A 26,023-nucleotide genomic window follows, 5' to 3' on the forward strand; every position below is an offset into this window, starting at 1 on the left:
AGTTCCACTGTATCTTAAAAGAATTGTTAACGTTGAGTTTCTTTCTCAATTAAATAAATTTTGATAAATCAAATCATGATCCAAAAAGGAGGACAATATTTCTCCTGTCACCTCTGCAGTTCTTCCTTTGCAGAGTCCTGGCTAAAAGCTTTGTGTGTTCATTTAACAAGTTAATAAGATATTCGTGTACAATGCAACTGAATCAAATTCAGCAGCTTTGCTATAAATCCAACTTTTATAAGGCCTTAAATATTTTCATGTCAGATAGTTAGGGTTGTCAAGAGAGGTGTGACTTCGACCTGACTTGGATTTTCCAAGCTGTACTGGCATACTGAAATGAATTACATTATGTTGAAAGGTGTTTGTTCAACCTTTTCTAATTTTGTTTACTACAATGGACACAACACAATTTAACATATTTGTTCTGCAGTCAGATGGCGAATGCAGCCATCAAAATAACTTAACTTCTTAATGAACCATTTTTTATGGTTCTTTGAGGCACCATTTTGCAGAAATGGTTCTTTACAGAAACTATGGCTAAGAGGTTCTTTGTGGAACTCAAAATGGTTCTTCTGTGGCATCACTCTAAAGAACCACTTTTTGTTCCACTTAGCACCTTTATTTTATTTTATTTTTTGATAAAGGGTACCAGGTATTAATACCAGAATTTAGAGGATTTGTTAAGCTAAGGTCATTCCCCTCCACATACCTTCTGTCCTTTATAGCTCTAAAAGACATCCTTGGTAATGGTATTCCACAAATCCTTAATTTAACTCTGATCAAATGTAGCCATAACTCATTTGATGGTAAATTCAATGCAAAACAACAAAGATATGTGCCGAGGTCATTGTAGCGATGTGAAGCAATCGATATCCAGTGTTTCCACTGGTAACATTTCTGTGTGGCAGAATTTTAATTTAGATTAAAATAAAAAATCTAACCAAAACACCTTGGGGATTCAACAGCGTCCCGTGTGCAGGTATCATGGAATTCAGTGATATAGTGATGTTTAGACATTCATATAGGCTAAAGCGCCAAATAAAAAATGAGCTTACTAAGGTATTTTCTGAGGAAAAGAACAGTATCTCTCTCCTCGCTCCCTTAAAAAGGTGGGCTAGCTTAACTCTCTTTCCTTTCAGTAACTACCTTTCAGTAGCTAGCCTACTATACTTAGCAACACACTTCATGGCTGACGAAAGTAACTTGACTTTGGTGACTATTGGCACACACTTCACTGTGGCAACCCCCCCCCCCCCCCCCCCCACTCCCCCCACTCCCCACCGTCATATTGTGCAAACCCACGCAATATCAGCCACATGCTGCCCACACGCCACACCCCTTGATCCACAGGAAACACTGCATATCAATCAATACAGTTAAAGAACAGTTAAAGGCTGTAGATGGTAAACAGTGAGTGTAAATACTATAGATTTGCTGAGGGATTATGAATAGCTGCTAAGTGGACTTTTGTGGTTTCCCATGAGTGTTTTCTGTTATATTCCATCTGTTTAGTGTAAGGAATAACAATATTCCATTCACCTCTAAGCTTGCATATGTTGTAAGACGAGTCACAGAATGTATGCATGTCGGGAAACCTATTGTTGTCTGTGCGAACAGCTGAGGCTTCTTTACACAGAAATTTATAGCTATACTATAACACAATAAAGTTTCTGAATGTAGAGTGACCTTTGGACATTCTCCAAAGTAGGTGCACCTTTAAGCCACGTGCTGGACTAAAATTCACTTCCCAGCTCAATATGTCTGCATCAGTAACTTCCTGATGCACATCCTCGTCTTTCAAAGCCTGGGTATGTCACACAGCTCGTCTAAAGAACATGCTCAATACACCTCCCATTTTTGTCTGAATGAACAGGTCAATAAGTCCCAGACAACAGGCCAGTGTTCACATAATTATCAGCTCTGTCTGCCTTTCTTTCTGTGACACTCAACACAATTGGTAATCTCACAAAGTCAGAAATTGTCACTCATGAACCATTTCAATACCCTATCTAAATGACGTTTGATGCTGATCTCTGCTAATGCAAAGTTTACTATCATGTCAGCAATGTGTTCATTAGCATGTTCTGGGCATTTTTCACATGCCTGGGAGTAATGTCATACTACTGTGCCAGTTCTGCAGCAGCCTATGCAGTACGACTGTTATAGTGGCCATGACTTGGGTTATATATAGCTACATACCCAATAGCAGTTCCTGTCTTGCTCACTTACACCCTTGGGATCTAATGACATAGGCAGGGGGTTACGCTTCATACTGGCTAAAAACCTCACTCTAGCAATGGCAGTCACAGTAGGAGGAGGAGGATTGGCTGGAGTAAAATCAACAACCGTTAAATACAACGCAGAATGAGAGGGCAGGGGTACGTTTTCCAATCTGCTGCTGCTGCTATAGGACCAAATGTCCAGATGGAGTACGTCCCATCTCTTCTCCCTTCCCTCCTTAGAGGTTTTCTGTTTTGACATTTCCTTTTCCACCCACTGAATCGCCAAATCTTGATTGCGTTTGGACAGAGACAAGAGAAATCATGATGCTCCTCCTCACTGACAGCTCCACAGATAAAGAACCCCCCCCCCCCCCCCCCCCGCAGTGCCTCAATGGCAGAGACAGGCAAGCAGCAGGGGAGGAATGGGAGAAATGCCATATCCTCATCAAATGATGCTCCAGATTCTTGCAGAGGTCTCACAGAAGCCTTTAGCAGCATCCAAGCCCAGCCTAGATTGTGACACATTTGGGTGATGTGTTTCACCTTGGGGCTGCAGGACCTTGTGTCAAACCAGTGACTCTGGCACACGCGGCAATGTCTACAGTCCTCTGAGGAAAAGATTTGCTGTCTTTCTCTATACGCAAGATTGATATCAACTGTATGTGTTGAGCAAGTTGCTGGCTCTTCTTATTAGTTTTCTACAGGGACACTGCCTTGGAAGTTGTTTATATCTGTCTGTTGTAATCAAGACATGTCTGTCTATCTTACCAACAAAGGCTTGGTTGCTGAGTTTTTCATGTGAGGATGTGACTGCTCCAGCATTGTTAATTGGAAAAGTCAAACAAACACATGGCTTAAACATAAGCAAGACATGCATCACACAGCAGCTCCGTTTAGGCTACAGAGTATCTGAAAATACTGACTATATGCTAAAACGCTTTTGAATCTAGAGGAAGAGTTAGCTGTCTTCCTTGTCAAGATGCTATAACTTAGCTGCATGTTTGCAAAGACTGACAAAAGGCTTTTAAACACAGCAATGCCAGTAAATGCCAGGAGGACAAAAAAATCACTGGTTAGGACAATATAGTCAATAAGGAAATGCACTAAGCAATGTTGTGTTTATGAAACAATGCATTATGAATTTTAGGTCTCAGATAAATGTAATTTACACAGAATGAAAAGACTTGACTCACTTTGAGACAGAGGTGCATCCCTTTACTACACATTTTAACTGCAGCTATTCGGCTTTCACACAACAGCTGCCGTTCAATTTGTCTTGCAATCGAATAATCACCTGCATTTTTACTGTGAACAATGTGCCATAATAGGATTTTATATCATGATTCCCACCCCTAATACAAGATGTGTTCATTTAATGACATTCACACCACATGGCGGCGTTTGTGAATCGCAGTGGGAGAAGACACTGAAATAAGACTTACAGAAACATAAAACCCTATGGATGCACGTAAAAACACAACCCATCAAACAACTCTATTGAACAACCCGCAAATAATGGAATGCTGAGCTGTGGTGTACAAGGAGCAAAATTTGATTTAGCTGGTGTTAGTGTTCCTGTATATGTACTGGAGAGCAACGTGCCTCTCACATAATTAGCCTCCTGGGTGAAATTTGATTTGTTTGGGTTAATCTATGTGTAATTATCCTCCTGAAGCAAATTTGAAGTGCTTCAATGCAGTTGAATCTCCTGTTACACTTCACTTCATTAGAATGACAAATAATTTCAATGTAATATTGTAACATCACATGGGTGCTTTTATTCCAGCACACCACTTTGCAATGTCACTTCCACCTGTGCTGTCATCACTCCCTCTCTCCTTTCTTCCTTCCCTCTCTCTCTCTCTTTCTCGTCCAGGGAATGTGAAAGGTCTGCACTGTGACAGGGACCATTCTGTCTGTCGACCAGACAAGCCAGAGCGCTTTCTATAGTTGACTGGTGACTGGACTTGCAAGTGAGTATCACTCACATCTACATCAAAATTTATGAAAGACAGAAGTAAGAAAGGGAACAGCAAGCCATTTGACAGAAACTTGCATTTGCAACAGTCACTTGAGCCAGGGAGTTGAGGTGACCTTCTCAGATTTCATTTCAGTTGCTCTTTTTTTTTCTCCCTCCTTCCCAGAACAAGTGAGTAATTAGAGCAGAAACATTTCCCCACACACCCAGGCTGTCTCAGTGCCGAGCTGCTTTTGTATCTGTCTGAATGCAGGCGGGTTTCACTAAAACTCTCACTGCAAACATTACTGTCTTTTTACAGTAGTTGCTCTGGTTAAATGCTCATGCGCAAGCATCATCCAGCATTTGTCATACATATGCTAAGATTATCCATGTTGTCGTGTGTAGTGAGTCAGATTATTGTGAGTGTCATTTCAGAGAATGTGGTCACTATGTATTAGTGATGATGTACTGTATCTCTTTCCCTCACAGAGAGCAGAGTTTAATTTCACTTGTGAACGTGAACACTAGGCCATCCACAGATACTAAGTAGCCAAGAGGGTACGGAAGATCACTAGACATTATCTTAAAGATACAAGGAGGCTGCCTTTCTGTGATGTGTTCAGGGCACACCACATACAGGTCACTTTCCTGTGACCTGCCTCTGGTCAACGCCTACCTTTTGTTTCCATTTGTCTTTTGTCATCCCACACTGTTAGTGTGCCAGATATAGCCTAATGAACAGATGAGCATGAACACAAAAGCCTGTGATAACTGTGTATAACTCAGTTACTCTTCTGACTTTGCCTCATTGTTGTTCTTGTTAGACAAATTAAGCCCTCCTATTCAGGCTGACACATCTTTCTGACCCAAAGTAAACAGCCAACTGCAATCTACTGTAAGCTCCATTTCTATAGAAAATATTAAACAGATATAAGTTAAGGTATGTGATGTGAAAAGAGGAATAAATGCAGTTCTCATATGACGATAATTTTGTGTCCTCTTTTCTCTTTCACCGTTTAGCTGTCGATTGAAGAGCATATAGTTTATCCATCCTTTCTTTACCATCACAGCACTGCACATAGTAAATCCTTTTGACAGCATTATACAGAAAGTGATGTAAAACAGAGGGCGAATATGGGCTGAGCCAAAAATGTACTATAACCTCCTCAAAGTTGGGACTAAATACGAAGCGAAAGACTTCTCCGCTCCCGCATGTCAGTCAATGCAAACAACGCCCATCCTCATCGAGGAAAATTAAAAAGAGACCTGAGATCAAGCAAAGCAGTTTCCCTGTTGCCCTTACCGTCGAAGACCTTGAAACGACGACGGCCATGACATCCTTGATTTCTTCAGCCCGGGTCGGTGTCCCGTGTCCACTGCGTAAGTCCGATCCATGGTCCTCGGGTTGAGGTATCTCTCGGTGTCCGAAAAGCCTCTTTGTCTCACTCGTTCGTTCTTGCGCACTACCAGTGCGTGGTGGAGCGGGGAGAGCGCTGCCTGGTTCTGCTGCCGCCACAGATGTTTGGGCGCCTTCGCGCTCACGCCGGTTCCGCCGCCGGCGACCAAAGACGCCGTCCCCACTGTCGCGCAGGCAGGGTCCATTCTCCTCGCCACGTTGGTTTAAAATATTTTTGAAGAAAATTACACTTTATGAGCACTCAGATGGAATGACCCGGGGGAAGGTGATGGGATAAGTGGTCGACAAGACCGCAAGAGATGTTAACTCAAAGGGAAAATTAGAACCCTTGAGGTAACAGCCTAGAGACAACTTTTTAGTTACTCTGGGCGCTTCACGTCCAGTTTGTTTTTTGGAGTTCACGTAATGAGTTTAACTCCATCAACTTTATCTTCACTGTCTGCAGAAACACACTGGACAGAGCCAAAAAAGAATCCATTTACGCATCACGAGGTAGCCCTCTGTAACTGCGGTTTGGAAGTGTCCTGTGAGGAGGAACTCTCAACTGAGTTTGGTTTCCAAGTGCTTCCCGCTTTCTCCGTACACGCCCATTTCAGCAAGGTGCTTGTGTTGCTGCGGCAGCGGACAGTCCCTTCACAATATCATGCAAACTTCTATAACCCCCGCGGCTGAGTTAAACTTGACGCACGGTATGCGTAAAAGCATCCAGACATGGTAACACTGATCTCCCCTTCTCAAGTCCCCTGCAGGAACAGGCGGCGACGGGATATAGGGAATAGGATAATGCATTAAACATGAGGGACCCACCCAAAGCACCTCCCCTGAAATCCTCCATGCGTGAAAATCAGGAGGGGGGAGTGGGCAGAGAACCAGGTGGCCAAATCATATAACAACACTAAAGTAGTTTTATGTTCCAATAGTCCAAATGAAATCTGAGTTTATCACAAAAATATCAGTTTTTATAGGTTTGTTGAAGTGGATACATTGGATAGAATTTACCAAATTAAGGGATTTATTTATAACAGAAGGTATTAAACATAGTGCAGGTGAAATAAGCTCACCTTCACAGTAATTAATTAAACTGAAGGTCATTACAGGATGTGTCTCTGTGCCTGTGATGTCCACAGGGTGCTGAGGAGTGCAAACATCCAGCCACCTTGTTAAATTTCTCCTCCTGTGTTGTGTTTTAAGGGAAAGGGGACTTTCAGGGAAGACTGCTTTCTTCCCTACTCTCCCTTCACTTCCCTTGCAGCTCAAGCGCATTACTCGAGGAACCAACAATGTGGGGAATGCAATCTCTCCTTCTATAACAGCAGAATGTAATCTTCTTGGAAACAAGGTGGCTGAAAACAGAAAAGGTGGCAGGACAGCACACAGAGGAAAAGAGAACAGGGGTGCCATGCATGTGCTCATGAGCAGCTTATGTGTGGTCCACCTTTATCTGTACTGAAGTTAATCATCTTTTCTGTCTGTCACGTTTTATCTAAAATTCAACATCCATTCAAACATAGGGAAAAAATAAAGATTCTGTTTCTGACCTGTTCAAATTAAACATTTACAGTCTATAGACTTGTGGTCAGGCAGAGGGCACTCTTAAAAGCTCAGCTTGACGTATTTTATGTCCAACTGACTTATCAGAAAACTAACCTACTAAATAAAGATGGAGTGTATTTTGGGTTCTTCACCATAGATGGCCTTATCAAAAGATGAGGCTGTTTCTGAGGAGTCACCTGCCAACCCACGTGAGGCTGTGGACACACCAGAAAAGACTGGAGCAATTTAAACTGTGCAACCTTATCTTTTTGCCTACTTCTCACCATGCACATCCTCAGGACTCATGGCAGGAGCTCATAAAAAAAGGCACTACCAGTAAAATGGCAACCACCAATGAGATAGCAAGGGGAGGTTCAGATACGGTCTGTGGATTTCGTTCAAATTAGTTCAAACAAATTACACGTCAGTTTGAATTAGTTGAAACTGAATTTTTTTGAGAACGTGACAGCCCTAAATCTCCACGCACTGATACAGCACACGCAGCAGAACCAATTACTACACACTGAGAACTTACCTGAGCCTTTATTTGTATATTGATTTCATTCATTTCCATTGCTTTGTTCCTTAACACGGTTATGGGGTAGACCGTATCCCAACATGCACTGAGAGTCACTTTAACCAAATACCAATATACCAGATGGGCAGCTTTTTTGACATTAGCATACCTTGCATAAATGTTTGCCATTTGTAAACATATACTGTATCTGTCAGTTGTCAATATAATATCAATATGAGCACTTCAACCAATAAGGTGCTTTTAATCAGCATGATGAAAAAATATATCACTGATATATTTTAATATATAATCTTACATTTATTTTACATGCTATTTTAATGTATTCTTTTTCTGTCACACTTACACTGAATTAACGTTATTATTTCTTGTTATTTTGGGATAATGGAATAATGACTGAGATATCTATAGAGCAGTCGATAAATAGTGATTCAGCCTGCTTGCTCTTGGTGCCAATACTGACCTTATTTAACAGAGCAGGTTATCAAACTTGCCAAACTTGACCAATTCACAGTAGTTTCATAGTGTACCAATGTCTCTACTCACTAATCCAGTTGATCACTGACATCATGCATATAACTCTTGGTTTGACATTTTAGAATTTTGGAAATCAGTATACTGATAGCTTGTTATGGTCAAGTATTCCCAATTCCCTATACTGTTATTGATATTGATGCAGCATTTATCAGCATAGAGGTATATGTAAACTCTTCACATATTAATAACATAATGAACATCTCTTGGTTAGCATTTCATTCAGTCCACTTGTTGATGTGTTGATAATGAGCTGTGCTCTTCTGTGAGCATTGTTGGTAATGCAATTATAAAATTACAGTCATGCACATTGTTTACATGTAAGTAAACAAAAACAAAAAATAATCTACTATTTACATTATTTAAGGTACCAGCAAACCAGGCTGCCTTGAGACTTGCACCTACCAGCACGATCAATGTATGTTCCTATATTTTGAGGCACTATAGGCCATACATTTTCTCAAAATCTCTACCCTTGTAATAGATTAAACAAACATGAGCATAGTGTTTGCTATAAGAAGAGACGAAGACGATAGTACCGGTACTGATTAATGGACAGAATTATTGTTTTGTAGTTACATTATCAGAGTAACCAATACAAAACATAGTGCACTACTTTCTGCTACTTCTTCACTTGTCCATTAATTATGCAGACAGTCTAATTTAGCCACATATCAAGTTAATGTGGCTGAATTTCCTCGAAAGTTGCAGTTGTGTGGAGTATTTAGTGCAGCATATTTTTCATCCGTATTGCTTCACAACTGTATATTTCTTCCTCATCATGGTGCTGAATTATAGATTATTCAAGCTCGAAGCAAAGTTAAGATGTATGACTTCTGTTAGAATTCTCCCCATCACCCATTTTCCTTCCAACAGTCAAATGTTTTCTTAAATTGCTCATGCATACAACTCAGATTTGCTTGATGTGGTCTTCACATGATGGAACACAACTGATGGTTTAATAGGAAGGCTTTTTTTGCCATCAGAAAAGAATAAATAAATCCAAAACAGTTATATAATAAAAGCCAAAAATTGTTAAGGATATACTGTATTACACAACAAAACACTTTGATTTCACATCAAGTTGTGTTTTCTGGTGCTACAGGCAATAGTTCTGAAAAGGAAGGACAAAAAAAAAAAAACATTTTGAGGTTCTCCTCTAAGAAAACGGGGAGACATCATTGAAACTAGTCGATGTCTGAAGTAGTGAAGACAGTAACAAACCTGTCCTGCTTTCATATAATATACAGCCCCCTTTCAAATTACTCCATCTTTGTCCATCCACTGTAGTACCATTTTCAAAGAGTGGTCAATTGTACACTCCTGAGAATTGTTTGCCCTTTTCTGAAGTTCACATACAAGTCTGCTGACAGATTTTCAAAGAGTATGGCCTTCCTCTACCCCTGCCTGTCACTTTTTGGCATTATCAGAGTGACTGCAAGTAAATTATTCAGTATTGACTGTTTCTTAATTAAGATATAAAGACAAGAATATGCTGTATTTCTGGGAATCAACATGTTCCTGATATTTAAGCAGCAATTTTGAATCAGAGAAAACCACTCTATTTCAACACCATTGTGCATCAGAGTTGCCATGAAAATTACTCTGCCTGCCTGAAAGGGTAATTTAGAACTAAGTGACACCAGCTTTTCTTGTTTCCCCTTTAAGTCTAAAAGTAAGTAACTTGTTTCTTCTTTTTAGAAGTCTGTCCACAGCGCCTATTCTCTGATTAAAGCCCTTTTAACGAGCTCAGGCCTTATAAATAAGCTGTACCACTGACTATTGTTTACTTGCTCTGGGAGACACTGCAGGTCCCATCACCCTCAACAAAGAAACAGAGAAGAACAAGACAGAAAAAGTAAGCTGGTGCATTTCTTTCTCATCTAGCACATGGAGAGCTGTTGAACAGTGTTATGCAGGAAGCACCATGGTGATGAGGGAGATACAGGGCCTTTTGAAGCAAGCCATCATGATCAAAGACAAGTTAGAGGAGCTCCATTTTCTCTTTGATTGACAAGCGACCTCTGTCATCTGTTTCCATGTATAATACTAACCTGGAACAATGGGGACCTTCCACTGACAGATCAGATTGACCACCAGATTTATGTGCTCTTTCCAACTGTCTATATACATTTCTGGGCCATTTGTTCAAATTTGAATTATGACTTCCCCACTGGACCACAGCCTTTGATACAGAATGCTGTTTGGTATGTTTGTTTGTGTCCCCCCTCAGAGAATCAAGCTTGTTGGAGACTTGGTGCCTGTCTCTGCCAAACCTCATTTCATCTAAACCACTCTGATGCACTCTCCAGCATTCTCGGGATAGGGTGTGAATCTTGTCTCATTTGCTGTATGGTCATGTTTTCCAAGCATACACAGACTGTGTTTGCACACTTAAAATGATGCTGTACATTTCTAATACATTTGTTTGTACTCTTTCTATGTCCTAAAACTGAGACAACTAAATAGCTGCCATAACCTCTAAAACTGAGACTACAAGACTACTGCCTGGTATAATGCTGCAGATTTATCAAAACCACAGTGTCAAATGTGAAAATACTCTGAAGCAAAGGTTTTTCTTCACTGTTATTTTCTGTGGTTCTGAGGTTGCTTTTATCTTGTTTATAGTGTTTCAAATGGTGCATTAAATTCCCTTTTGTAAGATTGGTCAGTGGCGGTGGTGACAAACATAGCTCTATTAGGCCTAGTTATTTGATGAGTCACTCTCCTTAGAACATGTAGCCAGTCAGGGATAATTTTAACACACATGGTTTGCAATGTTATTAGTCCACTACACATCAGGCATACTTTGCATTACTGCCAACCATTTCCCAGACTATAGTGTAATTGATTTCCTACATTTCAGGCGGCTATTGGTGTCTCATACCATTTCATACCATTTGTCTATGGTATGAAATTCAATTTGCAGAGACCAAAAAATTACGTGGGATAGGTAATCCGTCACAATGAGCATTCTGTCACCTGTATGTGTATCATAGGTTTTTCATTTGTTTTTAGGTGAAATTATGATCATGTAGCAGTTGAAAACAGGGACTGATCTGAAAGCTGGCTTTGTTGTTATGAGGCACACTCTGAAATCAACAAAATGAGAGGTGACTGTTGATTAACTCCACAGCATCTTACAGTTTTTTCCCTCCACATACAAACCTACTGGACTGCCAATATTAAGATTAATGCACAACCCTCTCTACCACCAGAGCTACAGTCACCCCACCTTAAAATATGAGCCACATTTGCTCATTGTTTCTCCTCTGAGGCTGGTTTCACACAGACAGACTTTTACAATGGCATAGATCTAATTAATAGTTAAACTTAATACAGACATCACCCATTGCACAAAACTGAGTAGTTCTTGACTATTATAAGATGGATTCATTTGGTAGAAATTCTGGGGAAGTTAATTTTTTTTCAACTAAAAAGGATGGCTAGAATCTACTCAGCTCTGTGCACTCCAGCAGAAAATGTTGCTTTCTGCCTTCTGGATGAATTCAACAGTTACAACATTTTACTGGGGAAATCCAGCAAAGAGTGTAACAATACAAAAAACATTCAGCAACATAAAATCTTAATGTAGTGCAGGGTTGAGATGCTATTGTCTCTTAATGGAACAGTATTTCTGCTACAGTAACCCGTCAGTCAAGCTAAGGATGGGTTGACTGAATAAACAAATATGACTGACAGCGTCTTCACTGATTTCCCTTGTTAATGCATGCTCCACAACATTGTTAGCAAACCACAAATATTTTTGGTCATTTGATGCCACTGGTCACCATTGTCACTGACTGCTACCATGACTGACCATTGATTATCACAGTGGCTTTAAGCAGGTGACCACCAAACGGTGGATATCCAAGCAGCTTTGAACTTATCTTCCAAGAAGACTTTTCTAATAGTCCCTGCTCACAGTTGCGTTACTATGCAATGATAACATAACTTTACAAGTGAACTGTGACGAGTTTCATATTACAAGTGAGTTTTAAATCTCTTTAAGTTGATTTTTATACTGAACCAACACGAATGAAAACAAAAGCATTGATTTCAATCTGTAAGCACAGTGTCAGATACTTAGCGTGTCATGTGTCCTCAGTCACTTCAGACAGCGGCTGTATTGATCCAACAAGCCACTCCACTCTACTAAACCCATACTCTAATTACCCATTCCACTGAAAAACATTTTGTTAGTGAGAAGACACACACACACACACACACACACACACACACACACACACACACACACACACACACACACACACACAATCACAATCACATCGTCCTACCTGCTAGTGTCAGCAGAGGTGATGGCAATGAGTGGTGGGGTGCGTAGTGGCAGTGTGGTTGGCCGTGGTGGAACTGTGACTGTGTCTGGCTCCGGCTTGCGATCACAGTAGTACTGCTCTGCCTGTCTAAAGGCCAAAGGGGGCAACTGGACAGTCCGGCAAGACAGCCTCCGCACCAGGAAGGGTTCCATGCAGGTGACTGGCCCCGGCTCTGGAGAGTCGGATGAGTCATCTGACACCTAGATGAAGAGGAATGAAGGGTGGGTAAATTCTGAATTCAAAGTAAAGATAGACTAGTTCGCAGAGATTCTTCACAGAAAACAAACATGAGGGATTTAACAAAAGATGCTAAATGAAAAGGAAGGAAAATAACAATGGTGATTACAAGCACTGGTTTTTGCAGCCAGAAAGAGAGGACATCCATTAGAGTTTGCAGACATATTAATAGCCAAGTGTAAACAGTAAAAACCCCCAGTAGATGCTTTTGCATCCAGAATCCAGTTATTAATTGAGTTCAAGTTGTGCAAGGTGTGGTTGGTAAAAGTGTTAAAGAGTAAACAAGTGTAATTACAGTTTTTATTTGCTATGACCATGAGCAGATGCCAGAAAAATGTATGCCTGTCTGTTTAAACACATTTTGGCCTTTTCTGCTCAAAGCTAAAAAGTCTATTTATGAAAGGCCCATTAAAGTTTTGAAAGACATCTGTCTGCCTCAGCCTTTGTGATAGATTATGTTGACGAGCACATGGCGCAGGATGACTACTAATGATTTACGTGACTCTTCAGAGTTGTAAATTAGCTGTAGAGTCAGGTTAAAAGTTTTTGCTTGACCATTTGTTGATCAAGAAACTTGGAGACTTTGTTTTAGGGAAAATGTTAATCATTGAAATTCACTGTCATTGCTCATTTTGTTTAGAAAATACACTCAGTTGCCAGTTAATTTGGATGAAGGTCATTTTTATTGCAAGACTGTTGCAAGACAGCATCAATTCTAGCTATGTGTTACCTAATACACTGGCAAGTGATTGTACATTACTGTCTACAAGGGAAAAGGCCACAGTCCGGGTGCTAAATGTGGAAGATTTGTCTTTGGATTCTTTAGGAATGATGCTGGATTTTCCAGATGATCAACATGCTGCTTCCAGGAAGCTTGCTCCAGTGGAGCTAAAAGTAAGCCAAGAAATCATTACAGCAAAACATGCTTATTATAGTGTAGTGTTTTTACTTTCATTGTAAATAATATTTTAGATGAATAATGGGTCATAGGTGAAAGGCGCACCTCATAGAATTATCACAAATTCTGAAGATTTGGTATATGTACAGGGAGCTTCTGTGTCCCCCTCACCTCTACCTAGACTTTTGTTTTTAAGGCTAAGTCAACTTTACTGATTTGGTTCATTACCACCGCTCAAATCAATACTGTTGCTGTTCTCAAAGACAGGCCTCTGATAAAAGTACTCGATCTAAGACCCACAAGGGCAGACAGACAGAGTTAGCAACTGCCTGGTGAACACATTTAGCAGCTACAGAACCAACTATACATACGATAGCAAATAACAGTGAGAAAGTAATTATTGGACTTACATGTGCCATGTGGTCAGAAATAGGAATCCAAATGAGTGCTAACGCTGCTGTAAGCTTACATGTTAGCCAAACAGTAACAACCGAATGATGAAGGTCCAACCTGTAACCTGCTAACAGGTTCAACATAACCAATAAGTGGGTCAGTCAATCATAGCCCATCCAGCACAGTCTTCAGACAGGTCTCATCAAGCAAATAAGTGAGAACACCTGTGTAGAGGGACCCCCGGGTTATGGTGGGCCTTGAATGTGTGATTCTCAGCTTGTAGAGGAAAAAAGTGATGAATGCTGTTCTAAATATTTGATGCATTTATTACTTGGTGTGTTAAGATGAGTTTTGAAAAGTTTTCCATCTTATTTTCATTAAAACTTAAAAAAAAAAACAAAAAAAAAAAACCCTGTTCCTGCTGTACCATTGATCAACACAAAGCAGTACCAGTATGCTTGAATGTTAACATAGCCACAACTAGTGCTAACACACAAATGATGTTTTAGAAAAGAACACACACATTCCATTTTACAACACAGCTTGTTTTCACACATTTTTGGTTCGCATTTTGCTGTTGCAGAGGCATTTAATGTTGTGGCTATTCTTTTTTGTACTATTCTCTGCCTCCATGAGAACTCATTGGTTTACTCATTTTCAACAAAAAGATGGCCTTATATACTTCGAACTGTAAGAGACTAATGATCTGTACTGAAGAACTCTCATCAAATTAAACTTACACACAAAGATTATGTTATATATATAATGCTATCTTTATTTGACTATACCCTATATTTGAATCAAGTTTTACTTGAGGCACTGCTGTTATATGCACACAAAATATGAATTTTAATTCACATCTTGCATGCAAGTCTATGAATGGTTTATGCATATCAAATTTCTGTATGCATCACCACAGCAATGACTGATGTGCTGCATTAAATATCCAAGACACATTAAACATCAGAGGTGAGAGAATAAGAATTAATTTTACACGGCAAATAAATAAAAATAAACAAAGTCAAGTTAAAGAGATCGAATACAATGAAAAAGAAGTACTGAAGGACATACTGTTGGACTTGGGTGAAACAGACAGTCACTCACTTGAGAAAAAGAGTAAGCTCAAAGTGAAAATGACACAGCACATCAGGTCAAGAGAGGAGAGAAAAATGAAATGATAAGAATTTCAGCAGGAGGCAAGAGCCACCTGAAAGCTGAGACTGCGTATATCTGAGGTGAGACCAGTGTGAGAGGAGAGACACTCTTTCTACAGTAGCAAGTAAACCTGGAAGAAACACATCAGGTGGTCAATGTACCATTAAGTGGGAATCAGAAAAGTTGATTCTGCTGTAGAGATGGCAGAGCTGAGGCTCTACTTTAAAAACAGAACCACTTCAGTCCAAGGTCTCCCGCATTATTGTCATCCTTTTTATGGATTTTCGCAGCTGCAAATCCATTAGCAGATACCAGTCTCATGTTAAGAAAGTCAAACAAATTAGTTATGCAAATTAACTGTTTTCATTATGCAAATTGCTATTTTGCTTGCCTTGTATTGGCTTTGTGGAGAAGAAGCTATTTTTTCTCTCTTATTTAACACATAATATGCCCTAGCCCTTGCTTGACACAGGTGGACAGAAGAAGTTCAATTTTGTGTCGTTTCTTGCCACCCTGTCCTTAGGGACAGTACAGAGGTAATCAGTTATTTTCGTATTGAGTAGTTCCAGGACTATCTTTGATTCAGGACACACTTGAATACACAAGCACACACACGTGGGCTGGTGAGACAGCATGATAAATTGAGGCAGGTTCTTTGTCATTAATCTTGCCGAAAACCATGAAGAGTTTTCACTTGTTCTGCATGAGTAACAAGGCTTTCCCGTTAAGTTAAGGATCAACCATTAACGTTTACATCCCAAATAGCTCTTTTACAGGTGATAATCCTTCAACATATGCCTTTTCAATTAGTAGAGTAATGGCCTCCCTGTTCTACACACAACACAGAATCTCAGAAACAGATAATACATTTAGAAGACCTAGTTTGCCTAAGGATCATGGCCAGGTTAACCTGTAAGGGGTAGAAAAAAATACTGTAGCTGTATTGTGTATGTGTCCTGTTGCCAGGGCCAGTAATTCAAATGAACACAACTTTATTCGGAATACAAATAATGTGAGCACAATTACATTTTAGATAATAAAGCTCTTTAAAATGTGATTTTAGACATGAGGTTCTTCAATGGTCACAGCTAATATTGCAGGCCTTTCATGAGCTGATTCTGCACTTTAATTATAAAAATCCTTCAAATTTGCAATTAATCAAATGACCAAAACCATTGGACATACAGACAACTTGGATTTTGGAGTCAGAAGCCCTTGGGCAGTTGCCAGCTTCGCCTGGTCTGTGATTTAACCTTTCTTATCATAATCTAGTAACAATCACATACTGAAATGAATTCCATGTTTTTCTTATTTTGGTGTATGTCATGTATTGCAGGTTTTCATACAGTAGATTGATTTGCTGTGCCAAACAGAGGTGCAGAATATTGCATGTATGGCCTGGAGCAGCCTGCTGGATAAAAACACCTGTTCACCCTCCGAGTGCAAACAAATGAATTATCCTGGCAGTTAGCACTATACGCTGCCCCTTACAGCATTATACATCTTTATTAGACCAGAAGGACCTCTCTGAGCATTGACTTTTGTGTGTGTGTGTGTGTGTGTGTAATATGTGTTTGATTCCCCTCTCCTTCTTCGTCGTGACTGTTGTGCCTCACCCTCCATCGTGCAGCTGAAACACCTCAACCCCCCTCTTCCCGTCCACAATTGCATCCATCAAGATGCCAATCTTCATCCAGGAAGCCATCGAGCCTTTCATTCCTTCATAATTAGCTGTGTTAGACTCACTGCCATAGACGGTGGCTTACAGAAGGGGAGAGGGAAGCTGACATAGTTAACCCTCACTCAGCCGACTGGGGTAAAGCAGATGGATGATAGATCTCATGAGTCACTGAGGGTAAGTTGGTACTATCCATGAACTCTTGCATATGTTCAGAAACCACGAAAATAAATGTCTTTTTGTTCTTTGTTCTTCCTAAAGTGATCCAGAATACTGCTGTTATATTTGCACTTGGACTTTATTTTATGTAATACCCAATTAAATTACTCTATGATAATTTAATGAATGATTTGTGCACTTAAATTCATTATTACCCCTTTCTGTTTTTTTGGTTTTTTTTTACTTGATTTAAGATCCATAATTTGTCATTAGAAGTGAAATGAATAGCATATTCACAGCCTTTTACAGAAATTCTTGAAAATGTTTGCTTTCTGAGGAGAGTAATAATATAGCAATATTATTACAATATTTATGCCAAGGAGACAAGAAAATCAAAAAACAATGGATGGCATCTGAAAATGATTTTAGTCATGTTAAAGACCATGTGTGAGGAGTGGGAGGACACAAGAGACTGCAGAGGGCACAAAGGTTAGGACATGTAATGCGTACGTGTGTGTGAGTGTGTTTTTTTTCCACTTTAGATAATACACACAGGCATTCATTTTTACTCACTTGTGCTGTCTCTCCTAATGCCTGAAGTGGCTCTTTATGATAAGTGGGATCAGTGAAAGGTTAATTGGTCTGCTGTGACTCTTCTGTGCTCTCAGTGTGCTTCATGTGCCAATCCAGCAGTGGCCAGGTCAAACTATTTGGGCAAGGGTCAGATTTTATGAAATCAGCAGACAGCCTTTGAGTAAACACCCTTGGTGGTGTGATTTCTGTTTTTACAATGTTCTTCTATTTTGTGGAAAGGCGTAAAGGTTAATAAAGATAAGGCATTATTTTGAATATTAGTTATCAAAACACACTGAACAGAAATTTGGCATAATTGACCATTTGCTAAACCCTCCCCCCATTAGTTACTCGCTGGGCAATTCTTTTTTTTCCTTTTTTTTGAACAAAAATATTATATAAATAACCTCAAGACAAAACAATTGTACAACTTGAACTTAATATACTTAGCTAACACTAAAGCAAAAAAACAAAAACAAAAAACAAACAAATAATGAACACAAAAACATGGATGCATTTTCAATCAAATTATTCACACAATGTACATGAATTGGTTGGGTCTTCAGGAAAGGGTACAATCTGCTTTGAAACAATAGATAGGTGCTTTCCAGTAACCCACACAAATACTAGTCTTCATTGAAGCATAATTTTTGAACAAAGGAGGCTTTCAAAGAATAACATAAGGCCTCCAGATTTAATAATTTAAATCAACCATCTTAATAATTATTATAAAAAAATCTCCGGTTTTGATTTTCTTGGGTTTGTTACTCCAAAGGAATTCAACATTTTTTTTGTTCATAAAAATTGCATGAATGAACTGTGGTACAACCAAGAACTTCACTGTGGTGGTTTTCCCATAGAATGTTTTGCCCTTCCACAGTTGTAAAATTGTATCTATCTTTCTCAAGTTATCATTTTAATGAATGCTTTAGTGACTGTATTTTCAAATGCAAGGTCTAAATCCAGCTGGAGTTGATAGAGTGTAAAATTGCCCAAACCCAACAACATGCAGGATGAAGCTGTTGTTAGCCCTTGACATTGATCCAGTATCAGTTCCAACACAGTGGATGTTCCAGTCCTGAACAAGGTTTTCTCCAACACAATCCCACAAACTTGTGTAATGCACTTGACATGCTGCCTGCTTGGTAACTATTGAGTTTGCAGCTTACTAGAGCAGAAAAACCACTGTTTGAAGGAGCTATTTTGCTTGCATTACATAGCCACTGTTAGCATCAACAGCTGTTTACTTACCAGTCTTGCCAAAAGCTTCAGCCATCATTGCACTCTCTGGGCAAAGCTGCTTCTTCAAGGCAGACTGGATGCTACTGTGACTCACTATTGGAAAGTGATGGCTAGCATGCCAACTTCAGAGAAGAAGTGACAGCAATAGAGGCAAAACAAGTTAACACTGGCATTTTAAAAAACTGCTGAAAACAACTGTTGAAGAGTAAAGGAACGGAAAGGAAGGAAAGGAAGTTTGATGCTGAACTCTCAATATTTCTTCAAGACCAGTAAGTAAACAGATGTCAATGCCAACGTTGACTATGAAGCAATAGTAAAACTTTAAGCCATAGCTCCTTTAAGACATGTATTGCAGTTATGCCCTTGCATTTTGGGTTTTGTAGAGGTGATAAAAAAAGACATGACTATCCAAACTCTTTGGATGATGCCACAGAGACAATTGTTGTTTTGGGGGGAAGGGGTTTAGGTGTCAATTTAGCATACAAAACCAGCTTGCCAATGTGCCTTCGAAGCAGTTACAGTCAGTGATTGGTAAAGTGTTCAAATCAAGGTATTAGCAGGTTCAGGCAGTTGTACACCAGTGACAGTGACCAGTGAAAAAAAAACTGTATTTCCTCAGAGGTTTAAAATTGTTTATCGGGTAGATAAAGCAACACGTCAGGCCTATAAATCAGTAATTTAGTCAGTAATCAACTATTTTGATGTCATAGTGAAGAAGTACTTCATTTACTTTGAAAAGATGTGGTTTCGGTGGAATTTTAATGTGGTTTTGGTGGCTGAGGGAGTAAAAAAATCAATGCAAAATGGGTCCTTCTGACTTGAGCCCTTATCTTATATGTGTTTGCAGAGCCCTGAGAGAAAATCTGAGTGAATAAGAGTTACTGTGAGGACAAAGAGGTTGAATAAAGTGTGGAAAAAAAGTCTGTTTGAATAACCTGAGAATACTTTGATCATGACAGAACATCAGTATGTATTACCAACTGAAATCTCTGCACCCAAAATAAAATAGATATTTGCAGTTTCGAGTGCCAACTAACACACAAGACTTGAGAAACACTACCCACACTCTGCTTTGATTTGTGCTTTTATTATGGAAATGGTTTAAAATGAATGTAAATTGGCATCTATTTGACAAAAAAGGATTCACCACCTTTTCTGCTGAGGGTTGTAGCCTTTGATGAAGACTCTTAATGAGGCTTCTTAGATATGCAGGTGGTTCAATATTGGCTGCATTAAGGTATTTTTCCCCATGCAGATGTCATTTATTCATGTAAGGAGTGAGAGGCACATATTCTTTCCTTGTTTTACATTCCCTTCATACTAATTCAGTCATCTTTTTGTCCTCTCCTTTGACTTGGTGATTAAGCCTTTTTACTGTTCCACCTTTTAAATGGTGCTGCTGCTCATCAAACAGGCATCTCTGTTTACCATCACTCTCCAGTTTCAAGCTACATCACTGGGGATCAAACTGTAACACATGGAGACCTGCTATTAAAGGTTTCAATGTTACTTCCTTCCTCATATCATATCATTCATATTAATTAGACCATTTTGTTAGCAAACAGGAAGCCATCCGTTTTTCACAAACTGAATTTTTCATTAGCACCTTTTTTCTGTTGCCCTTTCGAGAGATTAAGATGGCACCAAACATTGGCTGGGTGTTGCTTGGCCTTTCAATTTTTCTATGAGTTCACAGTGGAAACAGTATCAGGACAAGGCCCTCTCAGTTTTTTGTTTTAAAATTATGCTCATATATAAATAGTTTTATATGAAAATAATGGTATGTAGTGAGAATACAGTATATATGTTGAAAGTCTGAGCTCCCTTCTTTAATGCATCTTTCTTTATCTTTTTGCATGTGACCCTATTTACATCGTTTTTGCTGAGAAATTCAGAGAATTAACTGAAGCAAGCTAAGAGGCATTCCCTTGCTTTCCCTTTTGAGAAAACCTATCATCATAATTTCAGTTTCTGATGAGATTATAGCAATTGATAACAAATCATTTTACACTAGACTAGAAAGACTGAATCAGACTGATGTTGATAAGATGTTCCCAAAAGGAGGTGTATTGTCCTTGGATCAGGACATAGTACCACACCAATAAAACTCTGCAAGTTGTTTTGGTATAAGATACATTACACAATGGCTATGATCATGAAATGAGGGTTAGATTAAAACACAGGAATGCATCATCTTCACTTAAAGCCAGGGGCAACCTGCATTATACTCAGTATGTGCAACCCTTAATCATCAGTGCCATCATTCATCACTTTGCTCTGAATTTAGCAATTGATTTTATCAGAGTATGAATCTTAAATGGGTTCTTGGTAAAGCCTGGGAGCAACAAGAGAAGTGACTTGGAAAGAAGTGAACACAGACAAAGGAAGGAAGCGATAGGGGGAACGAGAGAGGAGATGAAAGAGAAAGATTGCAATGGGAGGAGATGCAGTAAATCACCTGGTTGAAAAAACAATTTGGTCCTGCAATTTATCTGCCTGTATATGGCTTAGCTTTCTGGAACCTTACTCTCTCACATTTGAAACAATACAGATAAAATGAGGTTTCATCTACAGGCTCACTTTACTGATAGCTTCCTTTTCTATCCTCTTGCTCCCCTCTGACTGGACAGCATTGGCTCTGAAGAGAACACCACTGCATGCAACCTGATTTATTTAGGAAAATCTGACATCCATGTCTCATGTTACTCTTCAATATGAAATCTGAAAAACAGGTTTGCTTGGCACATGTTGCCTTAGTATAAGGGTTGCTGCAACAACAGAGGTTTATGTCACTATATGGTGGAAGTTACTGGTATTTACAACCAGGGTGTTTGTTTTTACTGCTTGATCTGGTGGTTCACGCAGCTGTAAAACACAATACCCAGTGGTGTAATAAAAATCGAGAATTTACTCAGTTCATCTCCCACAGTACACAGTGCTCACAGCCTCACAGCAGACTTCACATGTACCAGGTGAAAGGATGAAGAAAAGAAGCAAGGTGGGGTGGTACTGGGAATAATATACTGTTTCACTCCTCTCTTTGTCTTTGGACCCCATTATGAATAATTTCACAAGCACAGGTTAATATTGTGGATTTCTGTGGATTTACAGTTTTACAGAGGGAAAAGAAGACAGAGGATAACATAGTGAGGTGACGTCTTAATGATTTCTTTATTGTACACACTGTACACAACAACAAGGTTTTTTACTGAAGGTGGCAGTAAATTGTTTAGACCATTATTGGTTCTCTATAGGTCTAGATTCTCCATCAAGAGATCCTCAGTTTTATCACACATTTACTGTGTGAAACACAGCCTGTGCATGCAGCTGCACCATATGTGGCAGTATTTCAAATTTCTTCCTGTTATTTACCCTCAGTTGTGAAGGATATTGAACACCTCTTTGCCTCTGCTAGGTATCTGCTGCTATTGTTATATGCAAATTGCCTTTCTATTCTTAGACATTCATGACATACAGGAAGCCATGAGATATTTCTCTCCTTTTCTACCTCAAGTAACACTGCCTTACATTTCCCTTCTTATTTGCATGACCCACTGGGCTGAACTATTTGAATAAACATGTTTATTTTAATTTTTATTTGACATAGCAACCATAGGATGAAATATATATGCTAACAAGGCTGCTAAAAGTGTTCAATTTTACAGCATGCTGGAAAGATAAAGCATGTTGCAAAGGCAAAACAAACACAGAGGATATTATGGCGTCACATATCCTCTTAAATAGGAAGCTATTTATCTCAGTAACAAAACTGAGAAAATGTGGTGTGAGGAAAGATGAAGTACAAGAAAACAAACAGGACAGGTGATAAAGAAGTAACAGTGGTGTACTAAAGTGTCATATTGGAGGTGATAAAGATGAATCAATCAAACCCCCCCACAAGTAGCCTGAAGCAGGAGAAGAGATGTCTGGCGGGGACAAGACCTTGAGTCTTCCTTGGCTTCAAGCATGGCTCTTTGATGCACTGGTCTGTGCACAATGAAATGAGATGAAATACCCTGGAAGCGCCCCAAACCTACAGGGAAGGGAAAACCTTCACAGCTGATGCAGAAAGAAATACGCTGATAGCAGGCTGATAGGTTGATGTTACTTGAAACTCACGCACATTTTCTGTATTTTCCTCATCTGTGCAAAGGGTCAGCATCTCTGAAGATAAAGCTGCAGTGCCTGGATTGTTTTGTAATAAGACAGCGAGAAGGAAACGTACTGTATGTGTCATCCGTGAATTGTATCTGGGTAAACTTTGACACTAACAGGATGGTAGATTCATCACTCCATGGATCCTCCATGTTGACCTTCCCAGGTAGAGTTCACACACCACTCTTCATGCATCAACTCCACAGCCGCGCTGAGCACGCTACCAAACACCTTATGCAAGATTAATCACACTTTAAACGCAGTCAACAGGCTGTGAAATGAGAACGGTGAGCGGATGGTGATGTTTCTTTACACAAGGTGTAGAAGAATAAATAAATATCAAGCTTGTCTACCTCTCTATCTTTGTGTGTGCACGTGCTTGTCTTTAAGTGCAGACTCCACATACACAACAGAACAGGCTGACAGACCCTTACAAGTAGTAGTAGTAGGGGCCAGTTAAAACAAATTTGCCCCTGTTGAGTTCTGGGTTTTGACTTGAAGGGAAAAACACATATAATTACTCTGAGTGCCTGAGTATGTCCCCATTGTATGGAGCTACCTGCTAATCTAATTACATGTTTCGAATATGTAGGAGATTGCTCCACTCTCTCATAAATAAATAAGCAGTTAGATAAGCTGTTTCTCAAAAATAATTAACATTGTTTGCACTCGGCCTGGCAAAACAGTGATAAGAAGACTGCCATTATTATATCAGGTTTATCGTGACAATGGCCTGTGCTGTGTATGATGCAGTAAAATGTTCATTTGAGAACAAATAAAAAAAAATTAGTGGAGGGTGGATGAAGAGGAGAAATAAAGAGTGCTTCCTCCCTGAGCTGAGATATTAAGAAATATTGCTCGGCATTGTTATTCTAGATAAGTAATACCTATTTTTAATGGGTTTCTCAAATCCTAAAAGGGATTCCAACAAGTGTTAAGAGGTAGAGCGGTGCCTTTGTGTGACTGTTGTTGATTTTTGTAAGAAGCCTGTGAACAAGGATTGGGAATTTAATAAATCATTACACGTTGTCCCAGTTCTTTATTCCATTATCCCATTGTCTTTATTTCATCCCCTGCAGCTGTCTTATGTCCTGCTCATCCTTCAGTCACTTTTCCACTTCTCCTATAACGTTCCCCTCCTCTGATCCTGTTCAATCTAATTTCCCAGCTTTTCATTTAATATCCTGTCATCTACTTCCTCTCTCTCTCCATCCTGCCAGCCCTCACCTGTATGTGCTGTGTGTCAACTGGCTTTACTGGTGATTAATGTGATTTTAAGTCATCGAACAATTCAAGCCAAATCCAAACCCACCTCCTCCTCCCTCTTTGCACTCTTCCCTCACATTAAATCCCTAACCATCATCCTCACCTTCTCCTCTTGTCCATTCACTTCACTCAAAACCCGCTCTCCTTATGCTCGAGGCCGGTGAGGCCCAACACATGACCTGGACGCTGCCCTGCTGGGCTCTAATTGGTGATCAAGATGTGCGTGGGAAGGAGACGGAGCGGCGTTTGGCCCATTTCTATTCCCTCATCACATTCACAGGGCCACAGTCACATCTGCGTAACCATGGTGATGCTGATAAGGTGACTCATGACTATTCATCAATGGCACTGCCTGATTGGACAGCCCCCGAGAGCCTTGCAAAACGTATTCATCAGCACAGCCTGTGTCCCTGCTCTACCTCAACATGCCCCTCAGGATGATGAGGGAGCATCTCTGCAGCTCTCAGTTTGTTTTTCACATTCACTTCTTGTCTTAACCTCAGCCCCCACCTCTCCTCTCTTCTCTCTAATCACCTGTCCTCCCTTGATGTCCCGGCCATTTCTCACCCAACACTTGTCTCTCTTCTCTAACCCCTTGCACTGCTCTATTCACTCTTGCCTAATTGATGAAGCCATTTATCACAAGCACATCTGACATGAACCTGACCAGATCTAGTGCTGCTACTTAGTTACACATCTCATATCGTACAGTTACGTTTTCACAGGACATTCAATCGCACCAGTCACTTCGGTGTCTTCACTAATGATGAGAGTAAAAATTTTAAATTCAATCATTTTTCCACAGGATATGTTTTTAGTAATGTACAGCTGTGCAATTTTAGAATTCATTGCCTCTTCAGAGACACTAAATGCGAATCATCAATCAGTTTTTGTTCCATTAGTGGTGGTTTCATTCCATCTTAGAGGTCATTTGTTCATGTTGCTTTTAGTTGCTGTAATAACCTATATTTATGCAGCTCTTTTTAATAATGTGGCAGTTGGAATATGTTCTTTTTGTTTTAATGTAATATTATGCATCAGTATGAGCAGCCTTTCTTGCAGGCAATCATGTCTTTGGATGTTTTTCCACTGGTGACCTCTGGCTGTTCCCCCTTAGGAGATACAAAGAGTTCATCAGCATCAGTTCAAATTTTCTGAAAGTGAAAATGACACTTTACAGTGCACAGTTTCATACTGAAATGCCTATACAGTACATTTACATCCCATGGAGCTACAGCATATCGTGTATTTGTAGAACAGATAATAAGATGGTTTCTATACACACCAGGACTGAGCGGAAATGTGTGGGAACCTCAACAATGGCCATTTTGACATTTCCTTCTATCCTTCAGCATGATGCACGTAGAAATGAAGATTATGTGGTTAATAATACAGCAGTTCTTCCATTTACATTTTGGCTAATATTCCCACTAGTGTCTTTTCAACTGAAACTCTATCTGCATACTCCATGTATTTCCTCTCTGATGTCAACCCATTTGAAAGACAACAATCGGAGAGTGTGACTGAATATCTTATTCAGTACAAGCCTGATAGTGTCTGCTGCTTCTCTATCTAAGCTCCATCTCTAGTTGGACACTGAAGCTCTGACCTCTCCAGTTGCATGTAAGGATTTCCAGGAACCTGCCTATTAAATCCAGATGGATAGTGGTGGGTGACAGACAGCTTGCACGCGACTCTTGTGTGAAAGCCCAGATACCATCAGTTTGAT

At 39.7% G+C, this 26,023-nt stretch overlaps 1 protein-coding gene across 4 annotated transcripts in view; it reads right to left on the reverse strand.

Annotated features, from left to right (window-relative positions):
* Window positions 1–26,023, reverse strand: part of pde4d (phosphodiesterase 4D, cAMP-specific) — a 184,673-nt gene that overhangs the window by 133,250 nt on the left and 25,400 nt on the right. For 2 of the 4 annotated variants that reach the window (XM_071483195.1, XM_071483197.1), the window contains exon 3: window positions 12,500–12,738. In XM_071483195.1, coding sequence (XP_071339296.1) covers window positions 12,500–12,738 — 239 coding nt within the window. Of the gene's footprint in view, window positions 1–5,485; window positions 12,426–12,499; window positions 12,739–14,083; window positions 14,284–26,023 lie in introns of those variants that run through there. The other 2 variants (XM_071483194.1, XM_071483196.1) reach the window with 2 other exon arrangements.

The sequence above is a fragment of the Trachinotus anak genome, unplaced genomic scaffold, assembly GCF_046630095.1.
Source record: "Trachinotus anak isolate AG129_WGS33_773 ecotype Australia unplaced genomic scaffold, CSIRO_AGI_Tana_v1 ptg000008l, whole genome shotgun sequence".
Lineage (NCBI taxonomy): Eukaryota > Metazoa > Chordata > Actinopteri > Carangiformes > Carangidae > Trachinotus > Trachinotus anak.